Raw genomic sequence first — 12882 nt, forward strand, 5'->3', positions numbered from 1 at the left:
TGATTATTACGTTTTTCTCTACAATAACTATATATAAGAAACATAAACAACTTAAATGTTAAGATAACGCTGAATTATCACCTCTCGAATCGTAGCGATAAAGTAGTTTCTGCGACCCAATTAACTTCTGTGACACTCTGATGTCGCTTTGCTGCCTTGTGTCAAAGTCCAGCTTTACGCTGAAAATCAATGATGAATTTCAGGCCAAACCTCATCCTTTCTTTACACAGGCTTAAGTAAATACAAGCCACATTAGTATGCAACGTCATTAACATTAAATGGAGTTCGGTTCAAGGAATCACAGTCCACAGATCATCCGAACAAATTGAACTGGATTACCATGAAAGAACAAGGTCTCCCAGTAGTCCGCACTCTTGCCATATATAGCTAATATGAAATACTTCAGGTCCTTAGATATCACACAAAATTTTAGCTGTGAGGCCGCTGCTGATCTGTATGTCATCCTTGTTTTTGATTCTGCGCTGATGATTCTCACTAATGCTTCTGTTTTGAGTAATTCTCACTGTACCACTGCCAGCTGAAGGTTTTGATCAGGACAGAAGAGGAGATACACAGATACTCTCTGCAAAACCTTCTGTTCTGTAGCCGGCCAACGGGAAGTGCTATTTTCCACACCGACTCCACCATTCCCATCTCATCAACTTCAGCAGATCCGAATAGCGTGCACACCCTGTTAAACCCAGACCTAAATCCTACTGAAAACCTGCGGAATGATTTAAAGAGGGCTGTGAACTAAAGATCCCCGCTTAACTTGGAAAAAAAAAAGAAATTAAATCGAATTAACGGTTTGATGGGTCTGGTGCTGTCTTGCAAGGAAGAGTGAAATAAAATTGCCAAGTCAATATGTCCTAAGTTTATAGATTCACGCCACAAATACTGAGTGCTGTATTACAAACAGAAGGTGCTTCAACGTAGAGTTAATAGAAGGGTGTTTAGATAGGGTTCCGCTAGAGATTTTGGCCCCCACAAAACCATATTATATTGGGCCTCCAACCCAGGGACGGATTATGGGTTTGTGTGGGCCCCTGGGCAAAACGTTCGCGAGGGCCACCACCACCACAATTCAAGGGCCCTTGGCAGCCAAACGCCCTCCCTATAGGGTCAGGGGCCCTTGTAAGCAGAGGATCAAAGAATGTAGGCCCTCTAAAATAGACAAACGAAAATACATTGTTGATAAGCGTTGCAAATTGTTTTGGGCTAGGGGCCCCACGGGCCCCCTGCACCCCAAGGGCCCCTGGGCAGTGGCCCCGCTGGCCCGGTCCGTAATCCGTCCCTGCTCCAACCCAGACCAAAACAGTGTCCACATCTATGCAAACAGGTTATTCACCAAACCGTGTTTCTTTTTCACTTGAATTCTGATGGTTGCAATATCACATTAAAGGTAGGAAAAAAAATCTGATTCGTCTTGGAACACCGGCGCTTTTAACAGGCGATGCACTGCACTCCCGCTGTAGTATCAGGAGCCACTATACAGCCAGGTATCGAGGAAGGACTGGTTCATTCTCTCAAAACCAGCGATGCTGCAACCAAAACAAAAATTTTGTATTGGGAAAGTGTCATTATTTCTTTTAATTAGCTTTACTTAACAAATAAGAAGGCAATAGCATTTTTTTCAACAGAAAGACAAAAGTGAAGCTTGAATCACTCTATACATACATCTGTTATTTTAACAGATAAAAGATTAAATGTATCTTGAAAACATGAGATATAACCGTTTTTGGAGTATTTACATTCGTCATTTAGGTAGCAAGGTTTTACTCATATCTGTGAAATACTGCCACAGTTCTCTCTCTTATTTTGCATGTAACTTTGTAACAAAAGTTTGCCGTTTTCACCAGTGCAATTTGATCTAGTGAATCTTGCCAGCCATAGTTTGTAAGAAGTTTTATTCCTTGTTGATTTTGAAGTAAATTCTATCAACTTCGGACCCTTCAAAAATCAGATTAAACAATCTTGGCAAGTACCTTCATGTCACACATTTTACACTAATTGCGCAATTTGCTGTTAAATCTGAAATACTTGATTGCCACAACAGAAAGCAATAATTGCACTTCAAAAAAAATATGATGACGTCAATATATCTTTACCCTGTATAAAACCACAAAATCTATTTTAAATAAAAGTAAAAATTTCCGGACAAGATTGCTGTTCCAGGACAAGGAAAATGGCATCAAGGATACGCAGAAAGGAATTTAAATTTTAAACGGCACGCAATACCAATTAAAGATTTATTCTGTGCTATTATCACATCTTTATTAACATTATATTTTTCTAACATTGAAAGATTAATAAATATTTCAGCTTTGATTCAGGAAGGATTTTGTAGTAGGTCATCGTCTATTCCAGTTGCCGAGGAAGTCACTGAAGTACTGGGAGAGTGATGCTTTTTTTTCTCCTTATTAGGAATCCAATTAACAGTCTCCATATCTATGCCTTTAGCCAATTAAATAATGCCCATGTGACTTTTTTTTTGCCAACAGAATGATAAGTCCAAAGCTTGTTTTGAAAAGTACCAGCCAGAGATTAATGAAAATATGTTTGAAAAGGTTGGGGAGTGAGGGGAAAGAGCATGAAATATTGCAACTTTTAAAGGCATTCAGAGTTTCACTCTCCAGGTGACCCTGTCCCACTGTTCGGATAACATGTGGGGCGTCAAAAGGGGGAGGTGGGGGGGGGGGTCCATTTTCGATGTTGTCGTCAAGCTCCTCTTCGGACTTTTTATGACGGAAAAGAGAAATCCCAATGCGATTGCAGAAATGCGTCTACGGAGCGTAGCGCCGGTGAGGTCGTCCCTGCGACGGTGAGCCAGCCGCAACGAAGTTCGGGATCAGGCCAGGGCCAAAGGGCACCACGATTCACCGCGCACGGAGGACGCCACGTCAGCCGCGGAGGTCAGGCCAACCCCAGGGTACAGGCCGTCTGGCACCGTGTATTTGCCCATGGAGCTGCCCGAGCCAGCGCCCTCCCCCTGACTGGCCATTGTGGTGGAGTTAACCTGCAATGACACAAGTTTTTTAAAAATGGCCCGTCACTAAGCGATCTGAAAAACCCTCTTTTTCATATTTTTTTAAATCCAGTATGTTCTTAAATATTTTGGATACAAAAGAAAAACAGGCAGATCAAAGCAGCCCAAGTCCACCCTGAGCATTCAGAATCTTACTACACGTTCAGAGGTTGGTCCGCAAAACGACCGCAGCATGGTCGACACCTCCAGCAAAGCATTCTGGGATTGAAGTCGCTAATAACCGCTAACTCAAAACTAAATACCCATGAAGGCAATTAGTAAGAACATGTACTCTTGTCATACACTCCAACCACAACTGCAAAATGATTACTGACATCGCTATTAAAGTGTGAACACTGGGATGACCATCGGCCCATAAACACTTTTCTCCACCGCAAGTACAAAATGTCATAAACGATTTTCACCTTGACACTCTGGAATTAAAGGATTTTAAGTCTTTAAATGCTCGGGAACGCAAATAGTTTGGAATAACATAATCTGTTAACATCTAACAATCTAAACTATTGCAATGACTGAATAACAGTTATAAGTTATTAAATTTGGTCTGGCGGCCCCCCTCCTGCGTGTCAGAGTCGGACGCTGCAGGAAAACTAATCTAATCAAAACAGAGAGGCACATTAAAACGGCTAATAAATCACAAGCTGACATTTCGGCCTCCTCCAGGCGTCCTCCGGTGCATTTAAGCAAAGTGCAAAATTTCGTTTAATTTCTCCTCTAATGCTGCGCTGAAACTTTTTAACTGCAGTGTTTACATTACGCGACCGCAATGTTTTAGTCACATGCTGCGTGATGAAAGGAGGGATGTTTTTGCGGAAAATATTATTACGTTATCCCTAATTATGGTGGTGTATATTTTAAATTAAAAAGCCAAAACTAGTGGGCGATAGTAAAAACCTCCAAAAACAAAAAGCCCCCCCCCCCCCATTTCGTTGAAGAAAATTACAGCACCACGAACCTCTATGTGTATGTGTATTTCTTCTCTCGCTAGATATTTGTGCTACTTTGGGCTTATTATAGACGATTATTACCGTGAAGCGGATTTTTGTTGGCACCTACCGCGGATACTGACACCTGCGCAGGCGACGAGCCGTTTTTCCCGCAGTCTTCGGAGTTGGATGAAGACGTGGAGGTTGGAGTCATCGGCACGGAATTCGTGTTTCCTACGGTGATGAAACAATATAAATAAATAATTTTGTAAAAAAAAAAATAATAATAATAATTTAAAAAATGATCGAATTACATTACAAAAATGATCGCTGTCGAATTACAGCCCATACATTTTAAAGAGGTCGATAAAAGTGCACGTACCGGAGGATGCTTTGGCCTTGTTCATGGTTTTGGGTTTCCGTTTTCTAGTCTGAATTCCCTCTTTCTTCATAGCGAGTGGTCTGGGCACCTATTATAACCACAATGATCAATCATCAGCTTAATGTTTCAATTTCAGATGACAGCTCCTAATTTTTTATTGTTTGTATGAAAACATAGGAAATATCTGCATGCGCAAAATAACTGCATAAACATTTAGGCCAACACAAGTTCTCTATAAACAAGTAATTAATTGGTGCTTGTAGCACCGTTTATATATCGTTAGTTATGTCTTTGTGCGCTAAATTAGGCGATTCACATTCTTAGTAATGATTAGGCCCACGGTTAATAAAATATATTAAAAACGGAAAATTTAATTCAGTGAAATGTTGCCGAAACTATTTTAGTTTCTTTATAAGTCTCGGACTTTTTCGATCTCAGATCCAGATTACAGGCGAGCGGACGCGTCTTTGGAGCGGAGAAATTGACTGAATTGGCTGATTAAATAAAATAACAATATCAGAAGAAATTCCATCCATCCATCCATTTTCTATAACCGCTTATCCTATTCAGGGTCGCGGGGGGTCCGGAGTCTACGGGACGCCAACCCATGGCAGGGCACAGTCACACACCATTCATACACACATGCACACCTATGGGCAATTTGGTAACTCCAATTAACCTCAGCATGTGTTTGGATGTTGGTGGGAACCTGGAGCACTTGGAAGAAACCCCACGATGATACAGGGAGAACATGCAAACTCCACAAACATGGAACCCTGGTGGAAACTCGAACCCAGATCCCAGAGGTATGAGACAAGTGCTAAGCACTGTCGGAAGAAATTAAATTTTACTAACGAATACGTTTGTGATATTAAAACAATACCCCAGAGATTGTATGAAATCTGCTCGGGCACTCACTCCGTGTAGTTTGGTGTAAAGTCCGCAGGCATTGCACACCGGCTCCCCGTCCGCGTTTCTGCGCCACAGAGTCGTAGTGCTTGTCTGACAGTTGGCGCAGGACAGCCCGATTCGTCTCGATGAGGACTAAAGGCAGAAAGGCAAAATTAATCAAACTCATCATATAACACCAGCCAAGCACCGAGCCCTACGGACTGCGCCAAACAAAACAAGTTCATATTTCAAAAGCGCCCAGGCATGGCAGCAAAAGCGTTAAACTACGCCGAAATTAAACATCCAAGTCATCTCACGACTGGTGTCTTTAAACAGATCTATTACCTATTATTTAGAAATAAGTACTTGCAAAGTGACATCACTCGTCATACATTCAGTAAACATCGTTACAGATGTAAGTAAAGAACCGCCTGTTTGGTCCTATTTGTATTCGATCCAGTGTTTATTTCAGATGCTTTGTTGCTACAGTTAAGTGACTTAGGGTGTTAATGTCTGAGAGCCTCGCTCGTGTACTTAAGCGCCTGACGAGTTTTCGCACTAATTATTCGTTATATAGCGCTCGATTTTGGCCAACTAATAGATTTTTATAGATTATCAGAGTAACAGGATTACGGAGATTTCGTGAAATACAGACGTAAAGAAAGTCTTGATTCGATCTACAGTATAATTCTCCATCACTGACCCAAACTTGTATTTTTGTTCTGCATCATAAAACAGTGCGCAATAATAGTAAATGGCATCCAGCTAAGGCCGTAGAGAAACATGCTGAGATGACTGATTATTCGTGTGGCGTTCTGAAGGTCGCAGATGAGCAATCGGCTTACTGTGCGGATAATTAATCCAGACCACCTTCGTTTGGAACTAAAGAAAAGTAATTAGCGCACTTCGATTTCGTGGTTTGTTATAACGACACAGGTCCCAAAGGATGAAATGGAGCTCACGTAAAATGTATTTACCATCCTCTTCTGCGGTTTAATTAGCGGTCGGCTGAGCCCGTTCATTTTGCTGTACAGCCCGCAAGCGTTGCAGAGGAAGTGGCCGGTTCCGTCGCGCCTCCAGAGCGGCGTGGAGATGGATCCGCAGTTCACACATTCCCGGCTCTCCCCGAGGTCGTCCAGCATGTCTGCGGTCCGAAGGAGGGAAGCAACCAGATAATGACAACCGCACCGATCATAACAGAAAAATAATTTATTCAGCATAGAAATAAACATACAAAAGGAACCTGTAATATCATCTCAATATTGCTATTTAGCATTTAATGGGGGGAACTGTCGCTATTCTACATCCGTTGTTTAATTAAGCTATTTCCGAAAGCTACAAATTTTCTGACTGTTTTTTCCCGGAAACTAAACTGACTACCGTGACATTTTGAAAATAATTACATTAAAATAATCCACCACATCCGCTTAACAATATTTGAAATACGTTTTGTATTTTTAGAAACTTGTATATATTTTACATATATGATCTTTTTACTAACTTCTAAAATTTGGGAAAAGGGTTTGTTTTCAAAGTAAAAAGCAATGAGAAAACAACCGTATATTAAGACTATGTAATACTTTTCTATAGCTGTTTATATAGCGCCTTAAAAACAATTTGGATTAAAATATATAAAATGAGATTTGAAAAAATAATATTTAACTTGACTCGACACATTGTATGTTGTGAGTTTATGTTTGGCCAAATATTTTTCAATTGCAAACAATTATTTCAGTTTCTGGAATTTTTTATATATTTCATATAGCATACAATGTCCAGTTTTTATATATATTTATATTTTCAGATAATCACATTTTCCATTGGATATGCGATTATTGTATAATGTACCGTTTAATAAAAACAAATTAACTAGAATAAACGTCGTCTATAACTGTATGTTTTATAAACATAGCCTGAATGCGTGAGCTCTATACAGTACTTTCGTTGCTAATTATTTTCGTTGACAGCTATACAATTATGCCTTATTTTCCTAATGAATAATGGACATTCATTTGAGTAGAGCAGCGGAGCAGATTTCATAAGTAAAGGGTCATCTCTTCGGTAGTAGATTTTACAGTAAGTGTGGTTCTAAAAAGAGCACTCGAGTCTGTAAATACGCCAGTTAGATTAATGGGGCACCTGAAGCTGACATTAGCTATGAACTCAGCTATCGCTCGCGTGCGGAATAAGGCCCCAGGGACAAATTTCGCGGTTATTTAACTGGAAGTAAAACACTAACAATTAGTTCGGCTACTGGTAATGGATCTGCTCTGGCAGTTTCACTCATTTTTTTGGGAGACCGCTAAAAACACGAAGAATAGACGGATTTTAACTCCAAAATAATCATATTCAGCCTTCTCAGACTTGAGTGGAGTTCATGCATCTTATGGCGGCTCTTCATTTAATAATCAGTCATTTCTGTAATCAGTTCCTCAAACTTAACTAGAAAAAAAAATCACATTGTGTGCTGTTCAAATTGGACACAAGCACGCACTTAACGTGGCATCAGCGGCAATGGAAAAAATACCACTTATTAATTTACAAATGAGTTTTATCTTACCAGTACCGGGTCCTCGGATCGGTAACGGCGGCCGGCTGGGCAGCGTGTGGAGCATCGTGCCGTCAAACGGCCCTCCCGGCCAAGCCGTGGGCAGCTGCGGCGCCACATAGGGCGAATAGGGGCTCGGGTAGGATCCATTGAGAGGTCGCGTAAGGCTGTACTGGTCTCTGCCGTTCACATTCAGAGGATTACCGTAGCTGCTGTCTCTGGAAGTCCCATTGTTCATGGGCGGACTGGGAGAGTAGGGGAACCTGTTGGAGGCGTGCGGGCTCCCGGTGCTGTAAGACGGGCTTTCTGGGGCGGGTTGAGACCAGACTGAGTGATTGGTGACCGCGTGACTGGTTTGCGATGCCCCGGTTCCCTGCATGTAAGGCAGGCTAGACATCATCGGTCCCACCCGGGACGTGGGTACGTACACCGGGGACGCGGTTGTGGAGTGCATGTAGCTGGCCGCAGGAGCGTCGTATCCCGCCTGAGTCTGGGCTGCCGCAATGGCAAGCGTTTGATACATGTCGCTGGGGTCGACAATTAAACCACCCTTGTGGCCGGCGCTGGAGATGATGAGTTTGTTGGCCTGGTCTAAATCCGTGAAGAGCGTGATGTCCTCCGAGCCGGGCAGGGTGTTGCCGGGATGTCCGAAGTGAACGTAGGAGTGTAGGGACCTGCCCTCAGGGCGTCGGCTTCCCACGGTGTCCAGATGAGCCGGCGGCGACGACCTCAGGTCCTCCGAGGCGTGCCGGTCCCTCCTGTCACCGTGCAGGTAGCTCTGCTCAGCCGGGGACGCTGGGCTGCTGGAGACTTCGCGCTTAACCATTGACCAGCTGTTTTCTCCCAGGTCCATTCAGGAACCGGTTTATACACTGGGGTTCAGGAAATCGGAAAGGAAAACCCTGCGGAAGGCACGATAGACAGAGATGAATACACCGATCACCTAGATCCAACTATCAAAAGAGCGCTCCTTGAAAAGACATTGTCACACATATACTCCCTATATCCCTAAAGAACTTAGAAAAAACTTAGAAAAAAATGAAGTTGGGATGTTTTGCGGAATTAAAAAACAAACAAACAAAAAATGGTACTAAAAGTCTCCGAATAGGATGATCACAATCAAAATGTCATTCTCCGCGCGGAGCATACGCGAGTTTCGGTTCGCGGTCACTTTCATTTATTTGCCGAAGACAAACTCACCTTCTGGAGCTGCACGTACCCAGGAACCTCTAAGTTCCCCGCCAAGCTCTGCTTTACTGTCATCTTTTGAAGATGATTACACCCGCAGATTTATTCAAATAAAACTCTTTTCGGCGACGTATACGTAATACACAACTTTTAGATAACACTCTCCTTGCTACGCTGAAACTCATCAAGAATCCCGACAGGCGTGACACCGCACTATGCATCTCCAGCGGAATAACTCTGCCTTAAGTCCCGTCCCCTCTCTTGAGATAGGTTCATCATAATTACCAAAAAACCCACAACGCGGTATAGATAGGAAACAAAATGTCATATGTCTTTGCAGCAAATAGATAACCACGTGATAAGACCCACAACAGATAAGAGCGAGAGGCAGGATAACGGTGACAAAACAATACCCGAAATGATTTAGCTTTTTTCGCAGCTGCCTCGTTAAGCGGTCAAGGAAACCAGATGTTTCACCCGTAAAGAGGGGGAAAAAAACGTAACCAAAAGCGAAGTGCAGAAGAAAACTACATCAGACCTATTGGTTGTGTGCCATCAGCGGCTGGTTGAAGTATTCCACCCTTAGATGTAGCTGGTCTTTGCGAGGATACGGAATGAAAGGGCGGCTGCCGTCGTGACTGAGTTTAAGAGAGGAGGCGCCTCTTGTAGCTGCAGTTAGAAACTGCAAGCCGGCCCCTGATTGGATTCAAGTTGAGCAAACACATCAGCTTGACGGGGGTGCTAGCCTCGGCGATCAATCAGAGAAAAAAGCAGGGCGCAGTCCCATCAGCACTAAAAATGTCTGAAACGGAGATACATTTTTAAAAACTCTCATTGTTAACTGCGGACCAAAGTACGGAATTTAGAGGCCCCGGGCTGCAGTCAAGCGTTGCGTTCATAGCCAAAGTTTCCTTGTTACAAATGACCCTATTCGCTTAACCACAGATGTAGTAATATTACAGAAAACAATAAATTAGGTCCACACCATGCACACATGTAGGCCCGTGTATTTGTAGAAAAAAAAGCATTTTAAAGAACATGCAAAATACCGTAGCAACTGTGGCTTTTAACTACATAGACCTGTAAATTTTACATGATGTTGTTTTGTTATATAGCGAAAACAACAGATTTGTCTGTTGTATTATGTGTACACGGCGCCTTTGGGTGCCCGCCGGGCGCTAAAGCTTATAACACCCGACCCCCCGAAAGTGGCAAAATTTGCAGACAAAACCAATATTTATAAAATATTGATAGAATTAAAGTGAAACAACAAGAACAACAACAATAACAACAACATTAGCTTTTTCCTGATTTTATATATATAATTAACTTTAAAAATTAACGTGAAGCAAAGGAATTTGCTAAACGACACGATTATAATTACCAAAATAATAGAAATTAGCATTTACTTTCGGCAAGGCCTTCAAATCTTTCGCTTTAATGCAGTTTAATATCAAACTATGATTTAATCTCCGTCGTTTTTCTATTGTTTATTTACTTATTCATTCGTTGACTCTGAAAGGGTTTGCTTTCTTTGGGTTCGTTATGTTAATCAAGACTGTGCCGCTAATTCGTTTACCTAAGTTGAGCACTTTAAAGGGTTTCTACCCATGGAATCAACAACTCTCAGCGTGAAGCGTGTATTTTGAAGGTATTCGCTTTGAACGCAGTGCTAATTCATTCACCTAGAATATGCGTTACACTCAGAAGTGATCAACAGAGACTAGGTGTCAATTAAATTATTCATTGCGAAGCCATCAGCGGTCGCCCCGTTCAGTCTCTTAGGAAAGCTGGATTTTGTACCTCTCTGCGCAGAGTGAAACCGAATTGTTCTTTGTTCTCCTTGCACTTAGGCTATTAAACAAACTGGAGTGCGTCCCGTAATAACTGCATTTAGGGGTAAACTGCAGGTCACGGAGTTTAGCCGTATTACCTTGCAGAGACTCGGATTCAGGAGGCTAATATTTGCAAGATGTTTGCCTTTTCCCAGTGCAATTGTGGTTTAAACGGACCCATCTTTTACATTTTAAAAAGAGGCATAATCTAATTCACGAGCTAAAAGCTGAATGGTTGAGACATTTCTAATGGGAACAATTTCGCCTTTGGTCCCAAAGCTTGGGAAAGGCAACGCGGTTATAGGAAGATTTAGAAAGAGTTAAATTTCAAGCTACTTCTGTTTCTATTTAATAATACATTTAATAGGTATTTTATGACATTAATAATACAGTGATGAATAAACTATCTGCGAGGTTCTGCTGTCGTTGAAATTGCGTGTATGGTATATTTTGCATTCACACAGTTTTACAGATGAATAATTCAAATGTGTATTTCATGTAATTCCATTTATTTCTTTGTAGTAAGTCCGGAATACACAGGCCGGGCGTCACTGTCCATCCACTGTCCCGTGAGACAAACGAGGTGTTTTCGTTCAGCGTGTCTCTTTGACAAAAACTGTTAAAGAATGGCTTGGAGTGAAGGAGCCGCACAGTCTCCCCGCCCGCTATCTTCACATTAACCAGGAACGGTCTGGGCTGGCACCGACAGAGCAGATAACCAGGGAAGGAGGAATGAGTCACCCAAGCAGGGGTTCATCTACGGGATAAGTGAAATCCAGATATTTTTGGACCAGAACTGTGTCTCTGCTTCGGCACCTTTATTTGTAAACATGCGGGTCTAGTTTCAAACGGAATTTTCTTCAGTTTATCGATACTAGCCTATGCATATATATATATATATATATATATATATATATATATATATATATATATATATATATATATATATATATATATATATATACATATACACGTTCATTGGTTGTTATTTAAAATAAAGAACTAATTGTTCTAAATGTTTTTTTTATTATTATTTTAAATGGCCATACGTCGTGAATTTTAATAACGACAGTGATTTTTTTATAATTATTAGATGCAAAAGTTATTATCAAAATAATTTAAGGTACCTAACAGGCCTAGCCATCGATATAAATTAGCAATTACAGAAAATGAAAAAAAGGAGTATATATATATATAAATATTAAGTATATATATATATATAATATATATATATACACAGTTTTTCCAGTGAATATCGAATTCGAATTACACACATCAATGACATGTGGTTATAATATACAAATACATTAATAATTGCTCAGTAGCGCTCAAAAATTTTAAAAGTGTTTGTTTGGATAAAGACAAAGTTTGCAAAAGTGCGTAAGAAAAAGAACAAACAATATTACTTGCACAATTAACTAAGCTAATCACCATATGCTTATAGTACATGTAATTAATCGAAATTAAAACGGAAAAATACATAAAATATGCTGCTGTTAGTGTTGATTACGTCCATTTGACAAGATTCACGTAAACATTTGAATGATAAGTATTATTATATACTTAAATTGATTTAACATTTGCTGTGAAATTGTAGAACTGTATTTTTCATGCCGCACAATAACCAAAACGCATAAGACAGGCCTAACGATTTCTCCTATCTCTTTCATTACATAATAGCATCTACATGCACAGCCACCGAATGTCACTGCCCTATATGTACAAAGTTGATAATGATTATCTCCCCGAGTCGCATTTTGTGATACTGAAATGCCAGAAATGGATTTCCGATTATACAGCACCCAGTGTTAGAAATTAGGCTGTTTCGCTGTTCGGTTTAAGATAAGATAGAATATTTGCAGAAGAGCTTATTAAAAGACTGAACCACCGAATATACGACGTTATATAAATAGCTTACTACCTATGCTGTCACTCTGTGATGCACTGGCTATTCTTATTTAAAGTCCCTTTGAACGTAAAGGCTAATGTCGCAGATGGATATTTTACCCTTCTTCGTGTCGGTTGGGCAACTCTCGTACTCTACGGTCTTGCAAACTGTAAGTTTA

At 40.9% G+C, this 12882-nt stretch overlaps 1 protein-coding gene across 3 annotated transcripts; it reads right to left on the reverse strand.

The window, feature by feature from the left end:
- Positions 1 to 1575: 1575 nt before the first annotated feature.
- Positions 1576 to 9665, reverse strand: gata6 (GATA binding protein 6). 3 transcript variants are annotated; one of them, XM_049010144.1, is made up of 7 exons: positions 9520 to 9665; positions 7806 to 8695; positions 6223 to 6389; positions 5273 to 5398; positions 4355 to 4442; positions 4103 to 4206; positions 1576 to 3016 (listed from the first exon to the last, which is right to left on the reverse strand). In XM_049010144.1, the coding sequence occupies exons 2-7, from the start codon at positions 8644 to 8646 to the stop codon at positions 2849 to 2851; spliced, it is 1494 nt and encodes a 497-aa protein (XP_048866101.1). In that variant the 5' UTR covers positions 8647 to 8695; positions 9520 to 9665; the 3' UTR covers positions 1576 to 2848. The 3 variants fall into 3 exon arrangements, with proteins under 3 accessions (XP_048866101.1, XP_048866099.1, XP_048866100.1); XM_049010142.1 differs by having other exon boundaries at positions 6208 to 6389; XM_049010143.1 differs by lacking the exon at positions 9520 to 9665 and adding an exon at positions 8994 to 9487 and having other exon boundaries at positions 6208 to 6389.
- Positions 9666 to 12882: the final 3217 nt, after the last annotated feature.

The sequence above is a fragment of the Brienomyrus brachyistius genome, chromosome 4 (assembly GCF_023856365.1).
Source record: "Brienomyrus brachyistius isolate T26 chromosome 4, BBRACH_0.4, whole genome shotgun sequence".
Classification (NCBI taxonomy): domain Eukaryota; kingdom Metazoa; phylum Chordata; class Actinopteri; order Osteoglossiformes; family Mormyridae; genus Brienomyrus; species Brienomyrus brachyistius.

Bases quoted from the DNA above. Each gene is read 5' to 3' on its own strand.
- gata6 (XM_049010142.1), bottom strand. From the start codon at position 8,646: ATGGACCTGGGAGAAAACAGCTGGTCAATGGTTAAGCGCGAAGTCTCC. The intron at 6,390-7,805 runs GTAAGATAAAAC...TTCGGACCGCAG, and splicing joins GATCCGAGGACCCGGTACTG to ACATGCTGGACGACCTCGGG. The intron at 5,399-6,207 runs GTGAGCTCCATT...TTCTGCCTTTAG, and splicing joins GGATGGTAAATACATTTTAC to TCCTCATCGAGACGAATCGG.